This window comes from Osmia bicornis, chromosome 8, assembly GCF_907164935.1.
Source record: "Osmia bicornis bicornis chromosome 8, iOsmBic2.1, whole genome shotgun sequence".
In the NCBI taxonomy this organism is placed as follows: Eukaryota; Metazoa; Arthropoda; class Insecta; order Hymenoptera; family Megachilidae; genus Osmia; species Osmia bicornis.
Window position 1 is genome coordinate 10,965,495 of NC_060223.1, and position 27,387 is coordinate 10,992,881.

At 34.0% G+C, this 27,387-nt stretch overlaps 9 protein-coding genes across 23 annotated transcripts in view; 5 read left to right on the forward strand and 4 right to left on the reverse strand.

Moving 5' to 3' along the window:
• Positions 1-13,212, reverse strand: part of LOC114876441 — a 165,176-nt gene extending 151,964 nt beyond the window's left edge. For 8 of the 9 annotated variants that reach the window (XM_029187930.2, XM_046286779.1, XM_029187931.2 and 5 more), the window contains exons 1-2: positions 12,976-13,212; positions 2,451-2,600 (exon numbers count right to left, since the gene is read on the reverse strand). In XM_029187930.2, the coding sequence (XP_029043763.2) occupies positions 2,451-2,600; positions 12,976-13,212 (387 nt within the window). The remainder of the gene's footprint in view (positions 1-2,450; positions 2,601-12,975) is intronic. The other variant, XM_046286781.1, reaches the window with a different exon arrangement.
• On the forward strand, positions 6,778-8,538 carry LOC114876437 (thioredoxin domain-containing protein). Its single transcript, XM_029187923.2, has 6 exons — positions 6,778-7,132; positions 7,302-7,487; positions 7,566-7,704; positions 7,801-7,962; positions 8,055-8,189; positions 8,277-8,538. Exons 1-6 carry the CDS (start codon positions 7,003-7,005, stop codon positions 8,422-8,424), a joined length of 900 nt encoding a protein of 299 aa, XP_029043756.1. The 5' UTR covers positions 6,778-7,002; the 3' UTR covers positions 8,425-8,538.
• Positions 8,933-10,940, reverse strand: LOC114876436 (ELMO domain-containing protein 2). The gene is made up of 2 exons (XM_029187922.2): positions 10,851-10,940; positions 8,933-10,233 (listed from the first exon to the last, which is right to left on the reverse strand). Exons 1-2 carry the CDS (start codon positions 10,892-10,894, stop codon positions 9,336-9,338), a joined length of 942 nt encoding a protein of 313 aa, XP_029043755.1. The 5' UTR covers positions 10,895-10,940; the 3' UTR covers positions 8,933-9,335.
• LOC114876435 (protein Hook homolog 3-like) lies at positions 11,384-12,779 on the forward strand. Its single transcript, XM_029187921.2, has 3 exons — positions 11,384-11,712; positions 12,029-12,243; positions 12,305-12,779. Exons 1-3 carry the CDS (start codon positions 11,384-11,386, stop codon positions 12,751-12,753), a joined length of 993 nt encoding a protein of 330 aa, XP_029043754.1. The 3' UTR covers positions 12,754-12,779.
• A 14-nt stretch (positions 13,213-13,226) lies between the features above and the next one.
• LOC114876438 (signal peptidase complex catalytic subunit SEC11A) lies at positions 13,227-14,390 on the forward strand. The gene is made up of 4 exons (XM_029187924.2): positions 13,227-13,387; positions 13,493-13,602; positions 13,801-13,950; positions 14,038-14,390. Exons 1-4 carry the CDS (start codon positions 13,340-13,342, stop codon positions 14,270-14,272), a joined length of 543 nt encoding a protein of 180 aa, XP_029043757.1. The 5' UTR covers positions 13,227-13,339; the 3' UTR covers positions 14,273-14,390.
• A 912-nt stretch (positions 14,391-15,302) lies between these two features.
• On the reverse strand, positions 15,303-18,148 carry LOC114876432 (probable cytochrome P450 304a1). Of its 2 annotated transcripts, XM_029187915.2 has the most exons (8): positions 17,754-18,148; positions 17,608-17,641; positions 17,390-17,526; positions 17,127-17,299; positions 16,757-17,026; positions 16,373-16,668; positions 16,057-16,313; positions 15,303-15,901 (listed from the first exon to the last, which is right to left on the reverse strand). In XM_029187915.2, the coding sequence occupies exons 1-8, from the start codon at positions 17,842-17,844 to the stop codon at positions 15,720-15,722; spliced, it is 1,440 nt and encodes a 479-aa protein (XP_029043748.1). In that variant the 5' UTR covers positions 17,845-18,148; the 3' UTR covers positions 15,303-15,719. The 2 variants fall into 2 exon arrangements, with proteins under 2 accessions (XP_029043748.1, XP_029043747.1); XM_029187914.2 differs by having other exon boundaries at positions 17,390-17,641.
• A 156-nt stretch (positions 18,149-18,304) lies between these two features.
• On the reverse strand, positions 18,305-20,545 carry LOC114876434 (TELO2-interacting protein 2-like). The gene is made up of 5 exons (XM_029187919.2): positions 19,593-20,545; positions 19,390-19,518; positions 19,141-19,302; positions 18,856-19,062; positions 18,305-18,784 (listed from the first exon to the last, which is right to left on the reverse strand). The coding sequence occupies exons 1-5, from the start codon at positions 20,127-20,129 to the stop codon at positions 18,515-18,517; spliced, it is 1,305 nt and encodes a 434-aa protein (XP_029043752.1). The 5' UTR covers positions 20,130-20,545; the 3' UTR covers positions 18,305-18,514.
• Positions 20,546-20,648: 103 nt separating this feature from the next.
• LOC114876433 (abl interactor 2) lies at positions 20,649-23,492 on the forward strand. Of its 3 annotated transcripts, none has more exons than XM_029187918.2 (5): positions 20,649-20,682; positions 21,554-22,219; positions 22,309-22,638; positions 22,729-22,986; positions 23,071-23,492. In XM_029187918.2, exons 2-5 carry the CDS (start codon positions 21,604-21,606, stop codon positions 23,232-23,234), a joined length of 1,368 nt encoding a protein of 455 aa, XP_029043751.1. In that variant the 5' UTR covers positions 20,649-20,682; positions 21,554-21,603; the 3' UTR covers positions 23,235-23,492. The 3 variants fall into 3 exon arrangements, with proteins under 3 accessions (XP_029043751.1, XP_029043749.1, XP_029043750.1); XM_029187916.2 differs by having other exon boundaries at positions 20,661-21,057; XM_029187917.2 differs by having other exon boundaries at positions 20,661-21,057; positions 21,581-22,219.
• A 106-nt stretch (positions 23,493-23,598) lies between these two features.
• LOC114876439 overlaps positions 23,599-27,387 on the forward strand; it is a 61,347-nt gene continuing 57,558 nt past the window's right edge. For 3 of the 4 annotated variants that reach the window (XM_029187925.2, XM_029187927.2, XM_029187926.2), the window contains exons 1-4: positions 23,599-24,963; positions 25,235-25,333; positions 25,642-25,740; positions 25,911-26,030. In XM_029187925.2, coding sequence (XP_029043758.1) covers positions 25,319-25,333; positions 25,642-25,740; positions 25,911-26,030 — 234 coding nt within the window. In that variant the 5' untranslated portion in view covers positions 23,599-24,963; positions 25,235-25,318. The remainder of the gene's footprint in view (positions 24,964-25,234; positions 25,334-25,641; positions 25,741-25,910; positions 26,031-27,387) is intronic. The other variant, XM_046286777.1, reaches the window with a different exon arrangement.

The following is a 27,387-nucleotide window of genomic DNA, read 5'->3' on the forward strand; positions in this document are numbered from 1 at the left end:
ACGACCCCAGGGCCGAAGAGGTGCCAGCTAAGCACACAGCATCATAGCATGTTAAGCAGTTTCCAAGGTTCCTTTCCTACATCCCCAAAGCGACCGCTTCGTGTTAATATTATTACACATGCTATGGCCTGACATTTAATGCAAATTCAATATTTCACGACAGTCGAATAAAATTTCATCCATTATCTCATTATCTTTCAAACATTTTCTACTATTTTAATATGAACAAGCGAAGGAACAAAGTACCTATATAGTTCAGAAAAAAGTTTGAACGTCAAGTTTTTCAAATTCATTCCATTTCTCGATAAAATTTTTTTGGAAAAAATAATAATAAGAAAAAAAAGCATTCTTGAGAAATTCTTTTGTGGCACAATTTTTCACATCGCCGCGCCGCGCCGCGCCGGGCCAAGAAAAATCGATTTTCTCTGACAAGGAAGTAGAAACATTTCTAGCTGTACGTGATCGGGGAACGATACGTCTAAGGTTTGAACCAAGAACCGAGACCAACACCAAACTGTGTCGACGTTCTCCCTTTATCGACATTATTGCCACGAAAAAGATGTTTTACGTTTACCGTACAAGGAAAATCCATTACGAAATGACTCTTACACGTACCCTTTCGAACAAACTCGAATCGTTCCGTATCGTTCATTGTTATACAAATGACGTATTAAAATGAAAAGAAATTCACAAAGAAAGATTATCTATTAAAAAATTGAACAGAACGATAATGCATTTCTCATGTTCTCTTTCTCTTTGTTAAATTTCCTATTTAACCCTCAAATGGTTAACCGGATACCCATTCGATATGTACATATTACATACATATACTATACACATATTATTTGTCGACTTTCGTGCTTAGAATTCCGCGATCTTCCTATTCGCGTGGCTTCCGGTTTTGATGGGACTGATATCCAGGTTATTTTATGGGGACGAAGGAAAATTTGTTCGAGGTCTGAACGTACGGTAAGCCCTGACACGCGAAACGTTCGCTTCTTTACGATGAAACAACAAAACAACCACCGTTGCATGCTGATCCTATTTTGTTCGCGACGTACATAGTATGTGTATGTACGTATTTCATCGTCAGTCCCAAAAGCGCAAGATGTTGAAACAAGAAAGTGAGATTTCATTGCAGCGAAATAAACTGCATTGAAAATATGCAAAGGAGGTTTGTCATTTCAGACGCAATTCTTGTTTGCAGTGAAACCGTAGTACGGTAATCCCAGAATAATCGCTTTGTTTAATAATATCCGACAATATCAGGCAAGAAGGTAGTTATTGGCGATGTGTATATTTAAACAGTCTAGCCGCCCAGCTAGCCGCTTCGAATCGAAACGCGAGATTGAAAATCATTAATTCATACCTTTGAAAATGAGTTTTGAGCGGTCCGTTGATAGATCTTTCGCGATGAAATGTTAATTATATTAACACGTTCACTGCCATGGCATAATGACACTTTTCATACGTGGCAATACATAAATGTATGTATGTATGTATATGTAAAAAAAATATTATTTAAAACTACTTGTCTCGACACGATTTTGAAAACATGAATTTTCTTTCTTCCAGACTGGTAATCAAATTTGTGAATGTTCGTAAAGAATTGATTAACAAAATACACAGCTGGGTGACTAATTGAAAATTGAAAAGAAAAAAATAAACAGTGTCTCTGTGCGAGTGTACGTGCTTTTCACGTAAATTCGATTTACGAGTTTTCATTTTAACGCCACGAATGATGAATGAATGGCATCCAATTTGTGAAAGAATGTTCGCTTTCATCACGGTTTTGTGCGCGTTGTACATACACCGGCGTAAAAGCAACGGGATTTTTAATTCGGTCTCTCTCTCTCTCTCGAATTTTCCATTAAAACTTTAACAATCATGTGCATCGATAAAAATCGACTCGTTAAAAAATTACCAACGATCGATTGTTCGATTAACGATAGAAATTTAAGAGAGGAAAAAAAAAAGACGAGAAACAAAAGAAACTTCATACACGGTAACAAAAGATAAAAATGTTGCGGCATGCTTTGAATTTTTCATGCGCAATACGTTGTATCATTATTTTGTTTTCACCTCACAGTTGCTCGTTATATTAATCGCTTTTAAATTAATTAAATTGAAATCTCTAGCGTTGACGCAAACGGTGCTGTTCATTTCTACTGTGTAAATAATTGTTCATCAAACCACGTACATTTCATTGATTGAAACAAATCGAGTAGTCTGCAAATCGACAACGTTGTGACATGAAAAGCGTTCGTAAAAAAAGAAAAAAAAATGACGAAACAGAGGCAGCGCGAAGAGAATCCCAGATATCGGATAAAATATGTTCACCAGTTATACGACAATGAAAACAGTCGATTTTCCATTGCAATGTAGCAACAATCGCAACAAGTTTGTTAATCCTCTTTTGTTCGAACGACTAAATGTTGGAAAAACTTTACCTGACCAAAATTCTGACGCTTTACTGGCTCCAGAGGTTCCAGAGGTTCCAGAGGTTCCAGAGGGACGTTTTTTTTTCGAAGGGTAGCTGCGCAAGGAGCACCACCTTCTGGCTTACCCCAGGGCGAATAACTCTCCAGGATTTTCTGAAGCTGTAAAGAAAAAGAAAGAGAAACGTGATATATAAACCTAATTTTGCGGCTAACTTAAAATACTACACTCTTTAGAAAGTAAACTAACGTAATGATGTCTTGTTTCTTTAAAAACAAACCCTAAAAAAACGAGTAACTGTATCTCACTTATGGTGATTAAATATTTACACTTTAACCCTTGAAGAATGAAAACCCGATGAGCCAAAACTATAAACGTATACCAGCATGGTTTGACTAAAATAAAATGGCAAATACCTAATATTGGAATGTCACGATTTCTTCCGTCTGACCTCGCGCGGATTTACTCTACTTTACTCCACTTTCAACGCGTGGAGTTTACTCTATTGCTGTCCAACGACATTTTGAAAAAATAGCTAAAGATTCGAAGAAGATTTTAAACTTTCACGTTTACTGGCTACCACTCGAGATCAATATTCTGCAAGCAGAAACTTTGCTAAGCAACAACTTCCCTACCACGGAAAGGGGGTTTTCAACTTTCAAGGGGGCTAACAACGCGATAAAGGAAGAATAGAATCTCCGATGAATTTTTATGGAAATAACGTTGGAATAGTTCGCCAAAGTATTTTATTAGCTTGCTAACGAGGAGTTTTCATAAATGTATTCATGAAACGAGTACTGCCCCCTTTTTAAAAAGCTTCTATAATTCTATAATATCCTGCATCCTATAAAATTATACATACGTACATACATATATGTATACGTATTAAAAGTATTTAAAAGTAGCCACCTTCGAATCCCTATTTTTCACGTCAGTCTTTCAATTCAAACGAAACGAACGTTTTCATTAAAGCACAAGGATAATCCATTTCCTGAGAACAGTAATGAAACGAGTTCTCTTCTTTCTTTTTTTTTTTTTCCACGTAAAAATTGCGCTGCTTAAGTCACAGTTTTAATAATTCACGTCGATTTATCATCGTAATCTGCTGGTAAATGCTTATTATTACACGCAACCGTGTTTCTTGGCGCAACATTCCTTTCTGGCAATGCTAATGTTGAACCGTTCTTAATCCGACCCTGCAATATGTAATTCGGATGCACTTTACGGCTCTGAATATTTTAATCTTTTATTATGCCGGCCACCGGTACACGTATGAATCTTTTACCAGAAATTCTTCTCTCCCTACCCTGATGGTAAAAAAAGAGAAATTCGACTTTACGCTGATAATACCTGTTCCTGACGCTTCTGTATAAAATGGATATTTACAACGTTTTCGTGGAAAAATGTACGATTTTATAAACCATACCCTGGTCCGTGAACTAAAATTAAAAAGCATAATGTCAAAATCAATAAATATCAAAAAAACATTGTAAAAAGTGTCCTCTTAAGTGTCCTTAATTTGGGACGAAGAAAATAGAAAATAGAATATATGTACTTATTACCAGTTATGTTATGCGAATTGGAGGTCGTTAAAAATCATGAGAATAGAATAATAAGGAACATGATTCGACAAACAATGAGTGTAAAGTACACGTGGACACGTTTCATTAAAACGTGGAAACGTTTACGCTCGTTAGCGAAATATTTCTTACGCCTAGAGGGGTAAACACATGCAGTAATTATAGCGTGGTCATTAATGAAACGAGTCATAGAAATTACACTCGTCGACGAATCAGTTTAGCATTCGCGCGGGCCCGTAAATTCCGACGAAGAAAATGAAATGTCGTTTAGGAAATACATACGACCAGACGACGGCACACGTCGTTACTTTGTTGAAAATTTTCGTGCCTTTCAATATACATACATATGTATGTATTTACCTTCCGCTATAAATCATTTCCGTAACACCGTACAGTGCACACTGTACAGCAACGAAACGTTCACGACGTTAAAAGTTTTTAAGGGGTGTTTCAAGTACATACCTACAATGTTTACAATGTTTATCTAGTCTCGATCAAACCAACCATAGCCCTTACGTTAGTCGGATAAATGAAATAAGTTATTAATACATATGTATTTCGAAAAAGCCCTGTAAGATTGAAACAACGATTATTATCGTAGGTTGTAGGAAATAAAAGCCAAAGAGGGGCGGCGCGGTCAACGAAGGACAGTGACGCAAATGGTACTCGTACAAGCTTGGAACCATTTACGACGCATACTTGACGCTGTTCTTGCTGCTTTTGACGTTGCAACTCCTCCTTTTGTCGTCTCCGCAAGTTGGTTCCCTCTTGAACGGCTCGTCGCGTCGTTCCCGCTCCTTTCTTCTCTCCTCCTCTTCTTCCGGTACGTAACTTGTCTCAGGAATTTCCTGCGCGGAACATCCTGGTCCGAATAGACTTCCTCTTATCGTTAATAAAAGGACGAACAAATCACGAGCATCGCGTTACAAGTGAATGCGTGAATTCGAAAGGACGTTTCGTTCGCTGGTGTTTGAAGATTTTTCAGACACTTTTCAGACGGTGTATCCGATAAGATAACACGCAAATTACCTTTGGTGCTGAAAGCTACCTATAACGTTGCGAATCTAAAGAAATTGCAACAATAAGCTTTTTCTTTTTCGATCGAATAACAACGAGTCCTCTTTTCTGGCATTTATAGTATCGTCAGTACTACATATATGTATACATAGTATCTATAGTTATCGATTTAACAAGATATTATTCTGCTTCGAGAAAACTCGTTTCTGTTGTAATGTGCAAATTTTTCACATTATGTATCGTATCTACGCATATTAGGTACATAATATAATTATTATTTTAAACAAATCTCTGTACGGAAGCAGCTTGTATTCATTTTCATCATTCGCATATGAAACGATGATTATTCTGCAAACGTACGTTGGTATATTTGTATTCGAGCTGAATGGAAAAGAGTTTCAACTCATTTTTCGTATTGTGCCAGGAACATACATATGTCGAGTAATAACAACTCTCTAATTATGTAACTCTTTGTGAATTCGGAAAATGAGAAAAGGAGAAAAGGAGAAAAGGAGAAAAGGAGAAACACATCCGTGGATTTTATGTATACGATTCGTGAAAATTATTGTAAATACAAGCTCAAATAACCGTTAGGACTATCCGCGCAACAATGAATTCTATTAAAATTAATGAAAATCAATGAACTTATGTATCTTTAATAAAAATCGCTGGGATATTTTGTAATGTAAGGAACGTGAATGGCTGAGAATAAAACTGAAAGGACTTCGAAGCATGCTTGCATAATATCATCAATGTTCTTTTATTTGGATAACAACGACACTGTTACGAGATGCTTGGCGAGTTTCATTTTAATAATGAAACACTATCATCTCATGCTATTCGAACTTTTAAACTTTAATAAACGCTTCGCCTCTTCTTATTTAAGCGTGACGAAAAAGAAAACAAATTAAACGTAAAGATTACATCGAGTCAAGATTTATTAATACGTGCGTTCTCCTTTCAATCTTAATTACCAGCAAGAAAAAGCCATCTGCAATGCTAAACATTTTACTTTGAAATAGACCAGAAAAAGGAAACCACTTTCCTCCCCCTTGAATTAAAAACAGCGTGAACACATTCGATTCGAGATAACTACTAAAAAATTGAACCAGTTTGAATAAAACATTCTGCATACGATTACGCGGCACCATCAACTTGACGCGCGGGAAAAAAATTCCAAAGATAATCAAACAATAATAATTCAAATAGTGTTTAAACAAATATGAAAAAAACCTTCTGAATAAATCAACAAAATCGACGATACGAGTACGCGACTACCAAGTCGATTCTCCACATACATACCAGCACATATTACATATTACATATTACATATATGTACATACATATGTATACGTTACCATTTACGTAGTTACCATCTACCATTATAGGTACCTTTCGACCTTCGATTACTAGACCAAAGTATCCCTCCTAATGTATACTGCTCGCAATGTACCACCACTCTTACTATACAAAAACGAGCTTATACTTAATAAAGTAAAAGGGTTAATGTGGAATTATTTTTCGCCTCGATAATCGTTCTTCCACAGTTTTGTTTCATTTTCTTCGATAAACATTGCACGCATAAACACGCTGAAACATTGACATAAGTGACATTGACCTTTTGCACGTAAGTACTTGTATGTACATACGTATAAGTACTTACGTGTATGTACTTTCAATTCCACGAATACAGATTGTTTTTGAATTTAGATAAATTTATAAATTCTGATAATAAAATTGCAGATGATAAACCACTTTTGAACCACCGACTGTTTTGTGAAAGAACAAAAATAAGCTACATATTTAGAAGTTTTGTAGCTCCAAACAGTTCCAGCGGAACAGAATGGAACAGAATGGAACAGAATGAAAAATTGTGACGGAGAAACTGGAACGTTAACCTGTTTGACGTGTATCAAATACCGGTGAAAATATTCCCTTCAATATTGTACATCTATTTTGACGCAAAATGTTACGAATAATACTTTTTGGGTTGATATGTAGCTTCGTTAACGCTCAATCTGCCAATCTTGAAACAGTGAGCGATGACAAGCTAGTAAATCTTATAACAACCGAAAAATATATGGTCGTCTTTTTCAGTGAGTTTTCAGAACCAGAACAATATTATAAACTTATTTATTATGACAAATCTTGTTATAACTTGCCAATGAAATGTTATCCAATATTTCAAACTTTTCTGTTATTTCGAATATATGTACATAGATAATAAAATTCATACAACAATGTATCTTATGTTTATATTTGCAGCTCAAAAGAACTGTAAAGCATGCGATAATTTTGAAAATCTAATAACCGATTTGAGCCAACATTTGATGCATTTACTATCTGCTAAAGTTGTTAAAGCGATCGATAGTCAATTGCTACGTCTTTACAGTACTGATAAAGAACCTGCACTTGTGTTCTTTAGACACGGAGTACCTTTACTTTACGATGGTATATACAATAGAAAAAATTATTCTAACAAGAATTGGTTCTATTCGTTTAGAAATTTACATTTTTTATGTTTTCTAGGTCCATTAAACGACGAAGAAATTTTAACTATGTTTACTGAAAACAAAGAACCCACAGTAAAAGAATTAACGGATGATACGTTTGAACATTTAACTCAGGCAAGCAGCGGATCTACAACCGGAGATTGGTTTGTTATGTTGTAAGTTTCCTTAAAAAATTCTATGCTTTCATATACGTATTCTAATTCATGAATATTTCATGCAGCTTTTTCTTTTCTTTCTTCTCTTACAAACAGTTACGGTACAGATTGCTTGGAATGTGTAAGAATGACTGCAAGATGGGAGGCTGTAGGTGCAAAACTTAGGCAAAGAGTTAATGTTGCCCGTATTGATAAATATACAACTGGTGCATCTACAGCAAAAAGATTTAATATTTATAAAGCTCCTGAATTCATATTGTAAGTATACCAAATGTCAAAACAGAAAGTATTAGGAAATGAACCGGTACAAGTTGTTATGTTATTTAACATAATTTATTTTGTACTTGCAGCTTCAGACATGGTAAAATGTACCGTTATCAGATCCCGAAATACGACATTAATTCATTCGTATCGTTTGCTAAGGAATGGTACAGAAATGCACGTGTCGAAACTGTTCCTACACCAGGAACGGTTGCCTACTCACTGTAAGTTTCAACACATTTTTCTTCATCTCAAAGTATCTTTTTTCAACATTTGTCCTAGTATCTTAATACAATTATATTTCTTTTCAGCGATGATTTTGTTGAAACGATTGCAAATTTTCTGCGTAAAAATCCATGGATGATGAAGCTTGGCAGTATAACAATTGGCGTATTCATCATTATTTCTGTAGCCTCCAAGTTCAGACGTAAAACTGAGTTGTCCCAAAAGAAGGACTAATTTTTTTATGTACCAAATACATGTTTACGGGTACTGTGCCAATGTATTAGAATTTATAACTTCGGATAAAAGCACAGTAAATAATTAGATGAATAAATTTTTAAGTTGAGCTAATTTTTTCTTTTAATTCACATATAACAAAACAAGTTTTTAATTAAAATTAAAATGTACATTTTCATACTTGTATTATATGTATATGAATATTTGAACAGTACCCATAATTGTTGAAAAAAGATACCGATGCGTATACATTACGTTTTCGGCATTTGTATTTGTTACTTGGTATAAAACATGTATAATAATTACCTACAGAATACTGATTTTTATTTAACAAAAGCATTCTCTATGTTTTACAATAAATAGTCTTAAATAAAAGTTGTTATTGTTACACAAAGAATGCCGAAATATTTATCAAACTTTGCATTTTTTTCTTTTTCCATGAAAAAAAAAAGAAAACTAAAATAATAAAAATAATTTTTTTTATATTCGCTTTATTTAAAGTAAATAAAAATAAACTTAAAACGACATATTTACTTGTAACATACATTGTACTTCAAATTATTTATATTAAACAAATGAATTTGTTTGAATTCTTTCAACTCTATCAAATTCATTAGGTAACGTATGAATCTCTTTTATTATATCGATATAAGCCAGTAGAAAAATTAAGTAAAAATATAATATGAAATGTTTTAAGCTTCTTTACACCTTACTGTAACTTAGTGACTCGAAAATAACTGTTTTACATATCGTTTATAGTTTATGAAAATGTATCTACATTCATTTGCAAGACACTGTGCACAATATACATATTGTGCAATATATTACAGAAATTAATTCTGTCCATTACAGTAGTAATAATTCCCTGTACGACATTTTTGGTCTTATCAACAGAAAATATTGCACCTATTTTAAACATTATCAACCGATATATTTATCCTAAAGACTGTAGACGAATCAGCTAATGCCATTCTGATACTATTTTCAAATTTTTCTTGTATAGAGGAGAACTCCATCATGTTGCTTGGTTTTGAATCAATCCAAAACCCATCAAATTCATAAAACAGGTAACAATAAAACTGATGAAAGGCACGAATCGTCGGTAAAGTTTTCGAAGAATTATAAATATGAGTCTTGGCAGTTCCATCTCTTAACAATCTTAGAGCCATACTTGTTAAATTTATACCAACAATAGCAAATGCATAACCGTAACGTGGATGAGTAGAATGGGATAATACATGCGTCGCAGCACTTGGGTATTCCTGAGCAAAATAAACTAAATTTTCTAAACCCAGAATTCCCATTCCTCGAAAGTCTGTTTTTGGATCATCTCCCTGAAATCCAATCTCTTGCCATTGTTTAGTAACTCTGGCATCTAAAGGTTCATAAGGCATCAACAAGTTCCACAATTTTAACAATAACAATTCATGTTCAGGATTGTCAGCATCGTACGGGGTTTTTCTAAGTTCTTCGCATTCTGCGCAAAGTTGTCTATAGCCCCAAATTAATTCTACACACTTGCCAAATGATTTAGCAAAATCAGGATGCGCGGTTGGATTTATTTTCTTAGTCACCAACACTGTTCTGATAGCTTCTTCTAAGATTTTGCGTTCTGTTTTAGTCGTTATCGCATGCTGATCCGCAAGATCATTCAAGTGAGCCACAAGAGTTTTGATATTAGCATTTCTAGACAATTTGAGAGATTCTTCTACAGCTAACGTCCGTGGTGCTCCAGATGGTTCTCCGTAACAAATTCTCTGAAGTTCACACATTTGTGTTGTTTGACGTAGTAACCATTTTATAATGGGTCTGAAATACCACCACACTAATGACCAGAAATATACAAGCATGTTTTCTCTCAGTTTCGAACTTTGGTACAAGGAAAACTTTCTAAATATATATCCAAATTATGATTAACCTCTTCCTGTCATCATATTTCAAGATACATACATTTTGTCGTTACGTTAAAAAAGGAACACGCTCTAACATGAAAATTAACACCCTGGTGTTTAATTTAATAAATACAACTTTTTCTTTTTCTTTTTCTTTTTCTTTTTTTTTTCATACATTCACCATTTGAAATCAATGCACATAACCTGTGCTAACGTAACCAACACGTAAACATGACAGCCGATACGATTCTAACCGAATGAAAAATAACTTGATCCATCAAGTTTCTTTTTATTCAAATAATTCCTCAAGTTTATATGTTATACTGCAAGGAAATCATCGATTTCTTTAAATATTCAGTCTCAACACAGAGAAATCAATAATAACGTCCTAAATTAACACAATATCGTCGGTAAGAAGTAAGAAGAGGTCACTCACTATCCGCATCGCGTGTATTATATGTATATTCATATGTTATGTACTTATGCATAAATACGTAAGTACCAAAAATTCAATACTGTTAACTGTGAACATACCTGTTCGGTACCGCATTAGATAACTTGTTTTTAGAAGTAGACATGAAGAATAAACGTAATACGGAAAACAGTAAATCTTACAATCGTCGTCTCTATATGTATGTACATATATGTATATAAAGACAATTATTAACAGAATTATGATTTCACCTTGAACGTCTTTCCGTTTACCAGTGGATAATATTTATACATATATACGTATGTATGTACAAACTTCAATTGAAAAAGATGATCAGAATAATTTCAAAGAAATCATTGCGATATTTTAAACCACGCTACACGATCGTAAAGTTATAATTATAATAATTATACATAAGTAAGTATGTATGTAATAATAAAATTAGATTGTATTTGATATGTATGTATACCTACTACCACAAAAGAAAAGAACAATAAACTATCAATGCGTGGACAGCAAAAGAGAATAACTTCAATCAGTTAGGTTGTTAAATTCCGAAAACCAACAGGGTTACTCTTGCTCGGAAACTATTTACACATATCGTATAACGACGAGGTGAAAATTAAACGATTAAATGGAGAACGTACACGCATCCTCGTCGGAAGTTTCAACAAATTCGAGCAACAGCGGAAACCAGTTGCAAACCATCGTCAATGAATGTAAACAGTCATTGGATGACGACGAATGCAAGGAAAAGGAAAAGGAAAAGGATAAAACGAGCTTCGAATTAAATCTAGATCTTAGAAATGTATTAAATTGTGAACCTACTGCATCCGAGGCTGATCAAGATAACGAGAATTCATTAGAAAAACTCTCGGCTGTTTTGGAACAACCGGAAGACTCACCTTATCGTTTGGAAGGTGCACAGTCTACGCAGGATGATCGTGAGGATAAACAATTAAAGTATTGCACACTGTTTCGAAACGGATAAATATTGTAATTCTATGTGAAAAACTGAATTAAAATTAGTACGAAACATCTTTTTTCTTTTTGTTTTTGTTAGTAGGCTTAGTTTTCGAAGAAAACAAGTTTGAAACACACACCGGGTATGCGGTGTCGTGTCTTTAACTCTGGCCACCAGATGTCACCACTAAAGCTTTGATACAAGGAAAACTTTCAAACAAATTTTCTTCTTGTTAATTAAGTTTTGGTGGCAAAGTTTCATTTAATTTGAATTGTTTCCTCTGCTTATATGTATGTATTCCTACTCAATATATAGCTACATTCTTCGGGAACGGATACAATCGCTTCGCAATGTTATGAGGAACTTGAAGGAAGAACTTAAAAGAGAAATTGAATTTTTGAAGAAAGAGAACGAAGAGCTGCAAGTTTTGCGAGAAAGAAACGATTCGTTAGCCTTGGAAGAAGCAACTGCAGCTGCGCGTGCGGCTGCTGCAGCTTATGCAGCGGAAGTGCCGTTATCCAATTCTTTGGGTAATTTGATACTCGTCAAATAAGTACATACATGTATTTAAATTCGTGAGATGTTTTATAGACGTTATCTCCGAGGACACGTTCAGAGAACTTACGATACTCGAATACGAGAAGAAATTGGCCAAATATCAGGATGAGTATTCGTTTAATCAAGCTGAGAAACGTTACAATGCTCGATGGAAGATGATCGCGAATGCGTACAAGCAGAAACTGATGGAGGTGGAGCGACTTTGCAACGAGGAATTGGAAAAAGTTCAGCAAAATGCGAACGATCTACAACCACTCAAAGAAATGGTGTCTCAATGGTGTATCGATGAAGAAAATCGCGGTGATTCGATTAAAAGATCTGATTTTAATGTGGATGGGCTAAAATACAGCCTTTTTAATGACGAGAAACTTCATAATCGTCAATTTCAAAATGTCGACGCGGAAGTCAATATGGCGCCGGAGATATTCGTTGCACGATTCAAGTCCGAAAACTTGACGAAAAAAGATACATTTTATAGATAGACATATCTTCTTTTATTTATATTGCAGTTTTCTGTCATATGTATAACACGAACTTATTCTATACATATATCGTATATTGTATACACGTATTGTTTCAGAATTAATATTTGCAAAAACTTTATACTTGAGTAATGCGTCTCGTTTGAAAGAAGCACATTGCCACCTAGTGTTACAACTGATAGTTTGTACTTAAAAAACATATGTATGTATTTAAGTACTTACCTTTTCGTTGATCCAGGAAACGAACTGCCATTCCTGTGTGTTGCATTCCATCATATTTTTAACACTTGACACTGATAATTCAACGCTTAACACCGATCTTAAAGAACGCGTTGCGTTTCGCGTGGAACTCGCGACCGGAATACGACGTTCAACTTTGAAACGATACCGCGTTTCTTCGTTCAGCGTCGACCATGTTCCAGTTGTTCCGATCGTCGGAATCCGACGTTCCTTGTTCATTGTTTACGTGACGTGTGACGTGGTAATACACTGGTGTTACCGGTTGTATTCGATCAAAGGATAGTCAAAACTATTTTGTTTTTTACTTGGTTATTCTAATTTCCATAAAAAATATAATTTTCTGACCATGTTGCAGTCTATATTTGACGATGTACGGCGAATGAATAAACGGCAGGTAAATGGATTTTTTTCATTTCAATCATCAATGACGCTTACAAGTAAGCGCATATGGTCTTCAGAAAGAAATGCATTTAAACATAATTGTTGCTTCTTTTAACAGTTCCTGTATCAAGTATTAAGTTTTGGTATGATCGTTTCATCTGCCTTGATGATCTGGAAAGGCTTGATGGTTGTAACAGGCAGCGAAAGTCCGATCGTAGTGGTCCTCAGGTATTTCAATACTTAACCTAATCATTTTATCAACATGTATGTAAATATATACATATTTATTTCGAAAGATTGATTTATTTAAATCTGCCGAATATTTTTGAAATATGCCTTGAATTGCCAAAGAAACGTTAAATTTGTTCATCTTATCGTTACTTAGGCATAATTATAGCTTTATGGATTTATATTTTAATGTTATAGCGGTAGTATGGAGCCAGCATTTCACAGGGGGGATTTGTTATTTTTAACCAATTATCAAGATGAACCTGTTAGGGTAGGAGAAATTGTTGTTTTTAAGGTTGAAGGGAGGGATATCCCAATTGTACACAGAGTGCTAAAACTTCATGAAAAGTAAGTATTTATTAAATGCGCGAAGCGATAGGTGTATTAGTTGATGCGCAAAGATTTAAATTATTCAACGACATTAATTTATTTCAGGGGTGATCAAAATAATACTGTTAAATTTCTAACAAAGGGTGATAATAATTCTGTTGACGATAGAGGTTTATACGCTCCTGGTCAATTATGGTTAACTCATAAAGATGTTGTTGGTAGAGCAAGGGGTTTCTTACCATACGTGGGAATGGTTACAATATATATGAATGAATATCCTAAATTTAAGTATGCAGTATTAGTATGTTTGGGATTATATGTTCTGGTACACAGGGAATAAAGTTATTCGCATAAGAAATTACAAGGAATAGACTGTTATTGTTTATGCGCAAGACAGTAAATTGTAAAATATACAAATTAATAATTAAAATACATATGTGGAACTATGTACAATGTGATTTTACGTTTTGTTAATTTCATACCATTAAAGAAGTTTCTGTACGCAAAAGATGAAAAGTGTTATAGCTCTTCAAACTTGCGTGTATGTTTATGCTAATAATAGAAAAATATTAAGGTACTGTGCATAAAACTCTAGTAATTTTTGTACAATATTAAAAGACAATGCCCTGCCAATAAATTGGTAAAGCTAAATGTACAAACACTTTGATTTTTAAGTGATTTTATCGATGTCCTGGCAAAATTTATCAACTTGTTCAAATGTTGAAAATTTGTAATGGGTTGTATAGAAATGGTTAACATTTATTTGAACCGCTTCAACTGTAGTTTAAAAGAACTGAAATGAAGCATAATAAATTCTGATATGTATGTATATTTAACTGAATTGTGTATGTACAATTCGTTTTTATTATAAGTAATTGATGATTATAAGTTGATGATTTTTGCCGGTGCAACAATAATATTAATGTAGGTGATATTTCAAACGAAACGAAGACTATTATACATTTTATCGTTTATTATTATGTTTTCTAAAGAATTCAACAAGTTTTCACTTTGTAAGTTTTCAAATACCTAATACCATAATATATTTTTAAGTGTAAGAGTTATATACAGTAAGGAAAGAGAAAATGATATTTAATTCTTATTCATTTTTGTTACACCAGATAGTAAAGCATTACTTCCCCGTTATGGCAATATCTTTATATAACATTTTTATTTCAGAAGCACTGAACATCTTAAAAGTTTGATAACCTTTTAGATGGTAGAAAACAACCGACGCTCTAGTCGTTTCTAGAAATCTGAATATATTAATTAATTGTGTTTAATCAATCCAATGTAAGTTTTGTCTACTATCTGTCTAAAATTATAAAATAAATTTATAGTATCTGAAATTAGATACAATGTACCTTAACTTCATTCCTAATAGTTTATTATGGTATCTCATATACAGTATATACATAGATATGTGGGATAATAATGATACTACTGATAGAAATAGAAATAGAAATAGAAATAATTATCCTTTTTTATTATATTAGTAAAAAATACAAATGGACTGAATGATATGAAATATAATATTAATGATACTATTTTTATTCCCCTTTCTTTCAGTGTGTCTATGATGGTATTAAGTTCACTCGAATTCATTAGTATCATTAAAATTCAAACGCGATGTAAAAGAAACAGTTGTACACATTATGAGAAGTAAAAAAATATTATATTTATAAAGCTTAACTTTTCCGTCTTTTATTTATTATAATGCCGTACTTTGTATGATATTGTTAAGTTTTCTTGTCAAATAAATCGTTAGGGTAGTGAAAAGTTTTCGATTAATATCGCGGTTCTACTTTAATCCACGTTTCTTTCGGTGTGGTTATTAAGCCAGGTAGTTTATCTTCGAGTGATGTTGGCTGTCCTTCGACGAATGAAAAATGAAAATTTTGAATCAGTACGGCAAGTACTCCAAACATGTTGTATCTCGCAAAAGTTTCACCCGCGCACACACGGTGTCCTAATAAGAATAAGAAAATAAATGAGTAAATAAATAACGTCTCCTCGAAGAGACGTTCAAGAAAAGTTGCAAGGTGTCAGCATTTCAATAGGGGTATAGAAAAGATTTCTCCAGCTTTAATGATCGTTGAAACATACGGAAAATTCTGTACGTACCTAATCCAAAAACGAACGTAAAGTCTTTGCCCAGCTGGCCATCCTCCGCGAGGAACCGTTCTGGCCTAAAATTCTCGGGATCACCCCACAAATCAGGATCATGATTCAATTCATCTAAATTTGTAATTGCCAATGTATCCTTGGGAACATTGAAACCACCGAGAGTAGTATCCTTTATCGTTTTGTGAATCACGCCGAATGGCGTTAGGGTTTCGTATCTGAGAGCCTCGCGTATCACTGCTTCGGTGTATGGCATACTAAAAATAATAATATTTTTATAATCATCATTATTATTGCATCAGTACTACAATCATACTTTTTCCTATCTTCCCATGTAACGTGTCTTCCGGTTCCGACCACTCTATCTATTTCCTCCTGTGCATTCTTTAAGACATTTGGATTATGCATAAGAAGTTTTATAGCATGAACAATAGCACTTGGTGCCGCTGATAAAGCCGGAAACATAATGTCCACGAGAAGAATAATAAGCTGTTCTTCCGAAAAAGTAGACATTACGTTACTGTTTTTCTTCAATTCACTTAGGTATCTGTCTATCAGTCCTCTACCATCGATGTCTTCATCGTACAACTGTTTTCGTTCTTCTATATGTTTCTACATATATATATGTACATACATATAGAGTGATGAAAGTTTAACAGATTAAAAAGTTTGCCGTGTTAAAAGAAAATAAATACGCTACCATAACGAAGGACGCTATACGATAACTTCCATCGATGATGCTTTTGTAACCAAACATATCGCCGAAATATTTCAAAAACCAACGTTGAAAAATTGCAGCCCCGGTAGTGTCGCCTCCTCTTTGAAATTTCATAGCAGCTTGGCATAGATATATCAGTTTCTGATGTTGCGAACGATTAAATCTGTCACCAAACATTATATCCCATATACTGTTAGCCGAGTATGGATATAAAATATTGGGGAATGACGCGTAACCATGTTTCAGATATGACTAAAAAGAAAATTCAAAAATACATATCATTCAAAATCGTATATGTAGTACATATGTATGTATGTATGTATGTATGTAAATACATACATATAATGATTACCTTCTCATCATCGTTAATAGGGCCTTCTTTTAACATATCGACGAGGATATTAAGTTCTTCCATCATATCATTTTCAAATCTATCATGTCGTCTACCAAATCCAAAATCTCTCATGTGCCGAAGGGCAAATCTTCTTTGTTCTTTCCAAAATGAACCCTCGGTGAAAAAAATGCCTACATTATAAAAATACGATTTTAAATATATTCATTAGGTATACATATGTACATACTTTCGTTTTAATTAAAAAAAAAAAAAGTATGTACCTAATTCTTTTCCAAAAGCTCTTGCTTTAACAACATCTACGTCAGTAGCTCTACCATCGAATTCTTCTCTTGTTAATATTTCTTTAATACTTTCGTAATCATTCGCGATAACAGCCATGAAACCACCTAAATAACAGCTAAGAATTTTTGATTGAAATTTCTTTACGTAATACGAAACAGTTTTGTGTGGAAATTTGTAATCTCCCCAAAGTAAATACCAATAAGATCCGCCCACTGGCAACCGAGGGATACCTGTTAAAATGTTCAAATAATAATAATAATAATAATAATAATAATAATAATATGCTTTCGTATTACAAAAAATTGAAAAAAAGAAATAAATATCCGTCATATGAAAACTTACATGGTGGTGCGTTTGGTGGTATACAACTAAGGAATTCGTAAAACTTATACGCGATTATTAAAAGTAATATTACGATTAACAAAGCTGACATCCTTCCGTCGATGCTCTAAATACGAAATGATTATTCGTGCTCGAATTTCTGCTGTATACATACTGTATATAGATTAAATAATCTAGTAAACGATATCAAATGATGTTTCACAAAACAGTGTATGTACAAAAGAAAATACATGTATCAAATGTTGTTATTCGCGGATAGATAATAGTTTGTTTTATCTTACCATGTATGAATTATAGGCTCTAACTACATATATGTATACACGATTATGATACGAAATTAATTACTATAAAGCGCAAAAAATCTCTGCTAATCAACAGATTTATTGTTGTTATTCGTTTACTTACTTATTTCCAACTTACTTATTTACAAGTTATCCAACTTGTGACGTGTGTATTTTTCTTGACAAGGAATTCGATACAAGGAATGTTGTATCATAACATTTAATTTTTTTTAATATTCCTCTTGTTTGTTGAAAATAAACAAACATTCCTTAAAAAAAAATTCTAACAAAAATGTTTATTTTACAATAAAAAGTATGATACATTTATATTTCAATCATAAATAAACCAGCTAAGTACTCTTTTATTATCATACTGTATTCTACGAAACTACAAAAAATAATGTTGGTTTTTTTTCTTAAATAATGTAGAGCCCATCGCGTTTATTACACTAGATTCTAACACAGGCTTACACCGATCGTTCATTGAAAATATTTGGTATCACCTAAGCACACTACTTGCAGGCTATTTTTAATCACTGAACGCATTCGATCGTCATCCATAACTGTACAACCTACGTTTGGAGATAACTTATATAATAAACAAATGCAGTCCTCTAAATTTTGCATTATTTTTTTGTCAAACACTGGAGTTTCTGTTAAATCAAAATGTAGCTTCAAGAATGCAGTATATAGAGGTACACAGTGGGCTGCTACGCGTAAATGGAACATCAAAAGGAAAGTTTTTGCGGCCTAAAATATAACAATTAATTGATAATGGTGTAAATAAAAGTGACTGAAATAATATTTGTAAAGATACTTACATCTAACGTTGCTTTTAATGTCTTTAGATCTGTATGATGTTCACAATATTCGCAAATTATTCTTGTTAATCTTTCACACCATTTGGCACAGCCAAGATTGGTTAAAAGTTGAGGCAAGCTTAACATGTAAACACGTCGTAGTTCAACATTTTGCTCAAATTCCATATTATCTAATAAAACAGCTAAAACATCATCGCGCTTTGTCCACTGTAATAACGCATATAATATCATAAAATGATTACTTGAATCGGTATATAGTCATACATTAAATATATTAAAACGTACTTCAAATACATTCAATGTATTATCCCAATGTTCAGCGGTAGCTAATAAGCTTGTTATGCACGAGTATACCAATATTACATATTTGGCTTCTCTCTGATGAGTTAAACGCTCCAGAGTATGAAAAATCACTTTGTCGTACCCAGTATCGATCAATCCTTTTTTCTACGCGTATAGTATGTATACATGAATAAGTAAACAATTAAAATGAAGCAAATGATTAAGTAAAATTAATACGATGTTAATATTTACCAAATGAGAATGCTGAATAATTTGGTGTAAACATTCAAGACCTATGACAACGTTTTCTGGCACATAGTCGTCGGTAATTATTAGAGCTGTTGGAAGCACATCACCGATACGATTGTACAAAGTTGGTTTCTGCATAAAAAGAACGTATATTTCAATATAAAGTTAAATTTATAACTTTTTTTTGTTCCAATAATTTTACCAACCTCGGTTTGACATAAAATCCATTTGTAACACGCTACAGCTGCTGGATAAGTTTTCCAAGTATCTTTTAGTAACTTATGCCTTAGCATAGACAATAATGTGGTTAAATTGTCTTTGTCCGTTAACAATTGAGAAATGCTTTGATATCCGTGCAGCTCTAATATTTGGGTAACCAAATCTTTGGATACGGACACTGATTCTGCTGTGTTCCAAACATTCTTTTCATCGTGTTCCCCGATAAGCAACAACAAGTAAATGGTAAAAGTTTCAACTGGCGATGCATCTAAATCTATTTGTACATCTCTCTCGTTGCGACTGTAAATAATATGCTCAAGCATAGACCTAATGTTTCGCAAATTTCGGTCCACAACTTGTCTATATTCTCTGAAATCTTTTTCGTCGCATGGTCGACTAGTACCGACGGTTTTTTCAGGAACATAACTCATAGTAACAAGATCGATGCATGCCGCCCACAGACCTTCCTCAGAAAAATCACCCTCAATTTTCAAAGCTTCTAGTTCTTTTAGAAGATTATTCATGTTTAATTTATTCGTTAAACAGTCTGACGAGAGATAACGATTGTCGTCTCCTCGCGAATCAACTTTTTCGCAACGATTTCTTAGTTTCGCATGTGTACATAGAAAGTGTCATTTTCCGACTTATCACGAATAATGGTATGTAATTCGATCGAACCTGAGGTATACAACATGAAGAATCAGTTGTCGACTTTGTCGCAAACCTACTTTCCACTTGTCTGAATTGTCAATAACGATGGAATATACCAATTGTTGTGCTTACTCGAACATCTGATAATGTGACAGAGATTCTGATTTGTCGTATCGTAATGTATTAACGTTTAATATAACAATTGCAATACAAATTTCAACCACCTACTGGTCTTTGCAAATTTACGATGTAATTACTGCATTTTGTAATATTGTTCGATGTCTCGAAAAGATAATCGATACGATTCTCACGAGCTCTCGATATGTATATACTTACATATGTACATACATACAACATATATATGTACATACTTTCGTATGTAGTACCTCTCATCATTCCCTTCTTTCAACACGGTTGTCAAGTCTAGTTAGTTTTCTTTCTGTTTCATGCATCCTATTTTTCTCATTTGTAGCATTTAATATATCTTTGATTGAATTTTATAAGCGCAACAACTGTTATTTTTGTTATGTTATCTTAAAGTTTAATCGAATTCAAGAATATTTATGTTTCAACGTGAACCAAACTATATGTTGTGTTGAATACCGTTCGCTAGTGTTTCTCAGTGCATATATACGTATTTATACATATAGTGCTCATACATAATATACATATATCGAGTATCGTGTCGCGTAACGTAACGTAACATAAATTGTTATTTATTTTCTATCAATTTCCAAGAGCTTTGGTAATTATGAATTAACGAAGGTGTAGTAGCTGGTAGTTACGATATGGCTGAGTACCGTTAGTTCATTTTCTATTTTTTGATATCATTTATTGTGTCATTTGATGTTTCGTTTTCAATAAGATGCAGTTAGAGTCATTTGAGTTTCGCCTCCATCTTGCTCCCTGGATAAAAGACACCGCCCTTTGAACGATTATTATTTATCTATACATGTACAATTCACTTTCTCGATCAATTAATGCAACCTTAACAGACGGGTTTTAATAGTTACATATGTAAATACATATTTTCATCGCTTCGAAAATTTAGTTAAATCAATTTGCATGGAAGTTACATAACCTCATTTTTGAAAATCTAATCGAAATATAAAATTTTAAGATTTATAATTACTTTTAAACGAATTTCTATAGGATAATTCCGTTATTAACATTATTTATTTTGTTAACGAAAGCATTTTAAATACATAATATCGTTTAAAATATATGTATAATGTTTTTACAATTTCTTGAAAAGTGTCATTTTTAAATCATTTAAATGTCCTGTGATTCTCTTAAGGATCAGGTTCTTATTGTGTATCGTCAGGAGTAGGCAGTGACTCTGAAGTAATGGCTGAGCTAGCTGCATTTCTTGGTCAGGAAATACCCGAAGGAAGGAGCAACCTTGCCGATAATCATATCAATTTAGAAAGGGTTGCTGATTATTGCGAGGCAAACTACTTCCAAGCAGAAAACAAAAGAATAGCGTTGGAAGAAACAAAAAACTTTACTACTCAGTCATTGGCCAGTGTAGCCTATCAAATAAATACACTTGCTTATAATTTTTTACAATTATTGGATTTGCAAACATCTCAGCTAGCTAGAATGGAGAGTCAAATGAATCATATCGCTCAGACAGTTATGATACACAAAGAGAAAGTAGCTAGAAGAGAAATTGGAGTTCTAACAGCTAATAAAGTTACGGTACGCCAATACAAGATTATTGCACCAGCAAATCCAGAGAAACCGATCAAATACGTGAGAAAAAGTATCGATTATACGATCTTGGACGATATCGGGCATGGGGTGCGTAGCGGTGGTACTCCTAGAAGTAAGCAACGTGGCGGTAGCCAGGGTAGCGTTCAGAGTTTAGGCGCAGCTTCTACCGGTTCAGGATTAGGTGCTGCCATGGTAGGACCAGCACCTACAACAAAACCACCTACTCCTCCTCAAACAGTAAGAACTGGTAAGAGTACCAGAGACGAGAGACGCCTATTCCCATTTTATTTAGAAATATTTAGAATCATCTAGCGTCAGATTAATTTCATTCTACAGGAACGTTGAGTAAAGGATCACGAGAATATAGAACACCACCAGCGGTTGCTCCACCTCAAGTTCCTAGTCATTATGCTCCTAATTATCCATTGGGTCACCCAAGAAGAGAACGCGGTCCTGGTTACAGTACCTTACCTTTACACGCACATACCACGTCTCACGCAACTCATAATACAAATCACAATGCTCATACCAATACCTTAACTCAACATACTTCACCGCCGCAAGTTGGAACCGTTCATCCATTGCAAAGTCACCCTCAAACACCGCCACCGGCACCTCCTAGCGTAACAGCAGGATATGTGCAGGAACAACATAACAGTATGCCCCGTAAGTAATGTATACGTTAATTTTTTATCTTAATCAATTGATTTATATTCAATTCGCAACGGTTTAACGTTGTTTAATGTTTAATTACAGCACCACCGTCACCGTTGGTTGGAATAACAGGTGATATGACGGATTATACCGGACATCATACTTTACCCCACAGACTATCGCATCAAATCAGTCGAAGTAGTGGTGCAAGTAGCCCACCATTGCCACCGCCACCACCACCGGAACAAGAAGAACATCCTCAATTTGGTAGGCCCACGCCATCCAGTGGCGCTATTATGCCTATCGTACCAGACGAGGAAGATTTACCTGGCTGGGTGCCGAAGAATTATATCGAAAAAGGTACGTCACCATCCTTATTTCGATCTTTTTTACGTATTTCAATTTCTAAACGGTACATACCTAAAATAATTCTTACCATTTTAGTTGTTGCAATTTATGATTATTACGCGGACAAGGAGGATGAATTGAGCTTCCAGGAAAGTTCTGTAATTTATGTACTAAAAAAGAATGATGATGGGTGGTGGGAAGGGGTCATGGATGGCATAACCGGTTTATTTCCGGGAAATTACGTAGAACCTTGTGTTTAATAAGTTTTACAATATTGCATTTAAATATGTATATCAAAATTGTGAATAGTTCGTATTCACAAGAAGACTGCAAATTCAAGGGACACGCGCTTGATTCCTTGATTTTAATATGTTATTTAGTATTTAATAATCGTAAGGTGACATTTCATGTAACTGATTGCTGCAAGAACATAAAACGGTGCAACAGAGTATGGTATGAAATATGATTAAATAAATAATTTTAGATTCTTCCGAGGGAGGAAAAGAAAAAAAAAGAAACAAGGTCTCAGATATCATGCGAATTTTTTACAAATCAAACTAATCGATCTTTATATCGATATAAAAAAAAAAGAAGGTATTTTTTGGTAAATAGTATTTCCTTCGGTGGACGTTGTTTTATCTGGATTCCTTACGAATCATATGTATATACGATAAGTAATCAGCATAATGGTATGTAATTTACTCTACGATATATTAGCTTTTTAATTATATTTATGTATTTTAGATATAACCGTGGCGATGTTAGTAATAGGCTAATGAATAATCAAAATACCAAACGTCCTTACGTTATTACGTAAATAAAAATTGTAACGCCTTATATCGATCAAGATTTTGTATCGTAAATTACTTGAGGAGGGAGGGGAATGTAACACGGTATCCACTTCATCATTTTATTCTTCGTAAAATGGCAATAGGCGAAAGGGATTTTTTTTTTTTTTTTTTTCTCGAATTAATCTGGAAGTGGTTCATAACTTGTGGTAAATACATAACGTAGGCGTATCGTTAAATACGACGTGATTTTATTTAACTAATTAGCCCTATGCAAATCCTTGTAATATTCGCATTTTCCCCGGTGCTAATTAGCTCGTTAATTGCACTATTGAGACACGGATACAGGTACCTTTACCTTATAATTAGCCAAGTAACGCACCGGTCGTACTTCTGATTTTCTCTTTGATGTATGTACATACATAATGTACTCTTTACGTTTCCTTTCTCCATATGCTCTAAAATGCTTGTATAGACAATAAAGTTGTTGCTTCGGCGAAGGTTACTCTGCTGATAGCATTTACGAATAAGTAGTTAAACAGAATAAGAACAAAGAGGTGAAACATTTGGGGAACGAGACGAAATTTTTAACGAAGCATCATTATTTATCGCTAGGAGGATGTAATGAAATGTACGAACATGATTGTGTTTATAATTAAATAATAATAATAATAATAATAATAATAATAATAATAATAATAATAATAATAAAAAAAAATGCAAGTTTTTGTTGCATGTCCGCTAGATGGACGCCAATTTTTTAGTCTATAAAATGCCTATTTTTCTTATTTTCGATGCCAGTCGCATATACCTAAATGACAGTCCAAATAGAGACCAGAGCGCCATTCTTTGCACTGTGAGAACACCCACGAACGGAATACAAAGTTTCTCAAAACACAAAGCTACCGCTTCAAACGTCCCCACGAGAATGGAAAAACTTCCATCCGTAACGGGAAAACGACGCTTTTCCCGGAAGTAGATGTCGCGGTAAATTTATCGGAGGTGTACGCTTCGGCGAGACGGTCGACCATCAGCAGAGGTCGCCACAAGTATGCTCGACAGCGCAATCATTCGCAGCTCGTGTATGTATGTGATTAAATTGTGTATTAGGTATTAAAAATACAAGAAACAGGAGACAAAGTTGAAGAGAAGACCGGAGTCACGACTTTTGACATCATTTCCATATTGTCTTCAGAAATGCGTAAGCTGAAAATTTATACCCTATTTTGTCGATATAGATACGAATTAAAATAATAACATATTTCTCATTTATTCTGCTTTTATGATAATAATTTATTAAATACCATTAATATCTCATATATTTTTCTATCTTCTTTCTTATATTTCGATGCTTTAAAGTAAAAAAAATAATTTTAATCTTATTTCAATCTGGCGTTGATAATTTTCAACTAATTCAAAGTTTCTATCAATGCCTGTGATTGGTCATTCCATTATGGCGTCCTCCTATTTAGACCAATCAGATTCATCGTTAAAGGATGCGTTGAGCGGAGTATGGTGGAGTGCAACAGTCCTCTTCGAAGCTTCGTCCGTTTGGCATGTGTCTGCAACAGGTAAGATTAAATTATCTTCAAATATTAAATTAAATTACCGATCGGGTGTTAACAGTACAAAAAACAGAAAGAAACATCGAAGAGAAGTCTGAATTCTTGATCTTTGACATTAATTCGGTGTTTTCTTTAAAAATACGCGAGTTGAAAACTGTTGCTTGAAACAGCAAAATTTGAATTATTTTCTCTTTTATATATCATTAAGTTCCTAAATATTATTGAATGTTTTTAGTACCGTTTCACACAATTTGCTGTTTTTAATTTAATAACCTACTTTCTTGAGCATCGTAACATTATTTATTCCTGTTTAGACCTATTCGTGTACTTTCTTGGTTAAGTATCGGCCGATAACCGAATACATATACCGAACAATGCCGAGTGGTGCCGACTGGTCTTGGTCGGGAAGGAAGGTATCTTATTACTTTATTTAATTAATTTTAATTCAATCTCTTGATAATTGAGAGTTCTTTTTAATTACTATTGTTAATATTTTATAAACTCCAAATTCATATATAATTTTATTGGAATAAAAATTGATAATTTGCAAAATTAACCTTAATTCTTTTTCGATTTGTTACAGATGAATTTTTTGTTTTCGTCGAGTTTCTGGACATCCTTGATGGCTTTCTTCACGACTTCCGTCTTCTCCTATAAGGCAACCTCCTACTTGATTGTCGGAAGAAGAGTATATCTGCGAACGGTGAGTCGCATGTTTAATGGTTCCTTGGTTCATAAGGATAATAATTAATAAGCGGTTGGCATTGTGTTAGTATATATCGTGCACGACGTTATCTCCACATATGGTGTGTGTGCTTTTATGCTGTGGGATTGCGTCGGTTTAATAACTTTTTCATTTAACTTTTAATTTTTAAGACATAATATTTTATTCAACAAGATGTACGATGGACGTACAAACCAAACACTATCATTACCATTACTATTACTATATTGCCATTTCTATTACCATGATTATTACCATTACTATGAAATATTCTATATGAAAGTAGTTAATTAAATTTTGTAATTATGTATCATTATACGCAATGATTGCTAGACATGCCAGACGATTTCAGTGAAAAATGGTACGTACCGTAGAGTGTTTTTTACTCATTATTTATTTTACTGGTTAATTAACGAACCGACTCGCTGTTTATCTATCTATCTATCTATCTATTAATTTTCCTGTGAGGTGCGTTTACGCATCCTTTATCTGCGAGGGTCGCGTATTATAGAAATTATTGGTTCCTCTCTGCCCATCGAAAGTTGTCGTCACTGTTTACTAACTGACTAATTGTTTATTTGAGAAAATTTTGTACTTTCTCGAATAGAAAAGTGTCGAGGTATCATACCCAGTGGCGGGGAACACCTTCCCCTCCGCTAGTTTTTAATCGATTTCCGCTTTACATCCGTTCCTTGTTAGTGTGACATAAAATGGTCTTGCTCTATTGATTGAGAAAAGAAAAAAACGTTTATAGAAGCGGTTAGTGTACGTTTCACAGGCGTTTCTTTGGTTGAAAATTTTTTTTGCAATTCCATTCAATGCTCGGTTGAATTATTTCACGGTTGCGAGCCATAGAGATTTCTCTGGTTTCGTGTAAGTGGAAAAAGTGCAACGTGGGGACCGGGTTTTACGCTGCAAACGTTCTTTCTTTTAAGCCGGTAATGACACCCATGGGATCCAGTTTTGTTCGGGTTACACGCGCAAAGTTCTTACAGTGAAAGATTCGCGTCCTCTGGCTCGTGGATAGAGAAAAGTGGAGAAAGAGAGATCATTTTGCTAGAGAGAAGAGAACACCATTTCGTATACTACGTATCTGGGATGTTGGTGAATTTTTCCATTTCCGTGGCGTGCATATCAGTAGAACGAAAACAGGGCGCAGTTTTCGAGAGTGACGATGCACCAAGCTATACTTGAGTCTCGTGCTTAAAAGAGGTCGTGTGAAAACACAAGACAACGAAGAAACGTTATTTTTTATTATTATTCACCCTCCTGATAGTGACGCGCTTTCAGAATCCCTTGGCGTTATTCGTTTCTTTAGTCGGGGTTGAAATTTTAC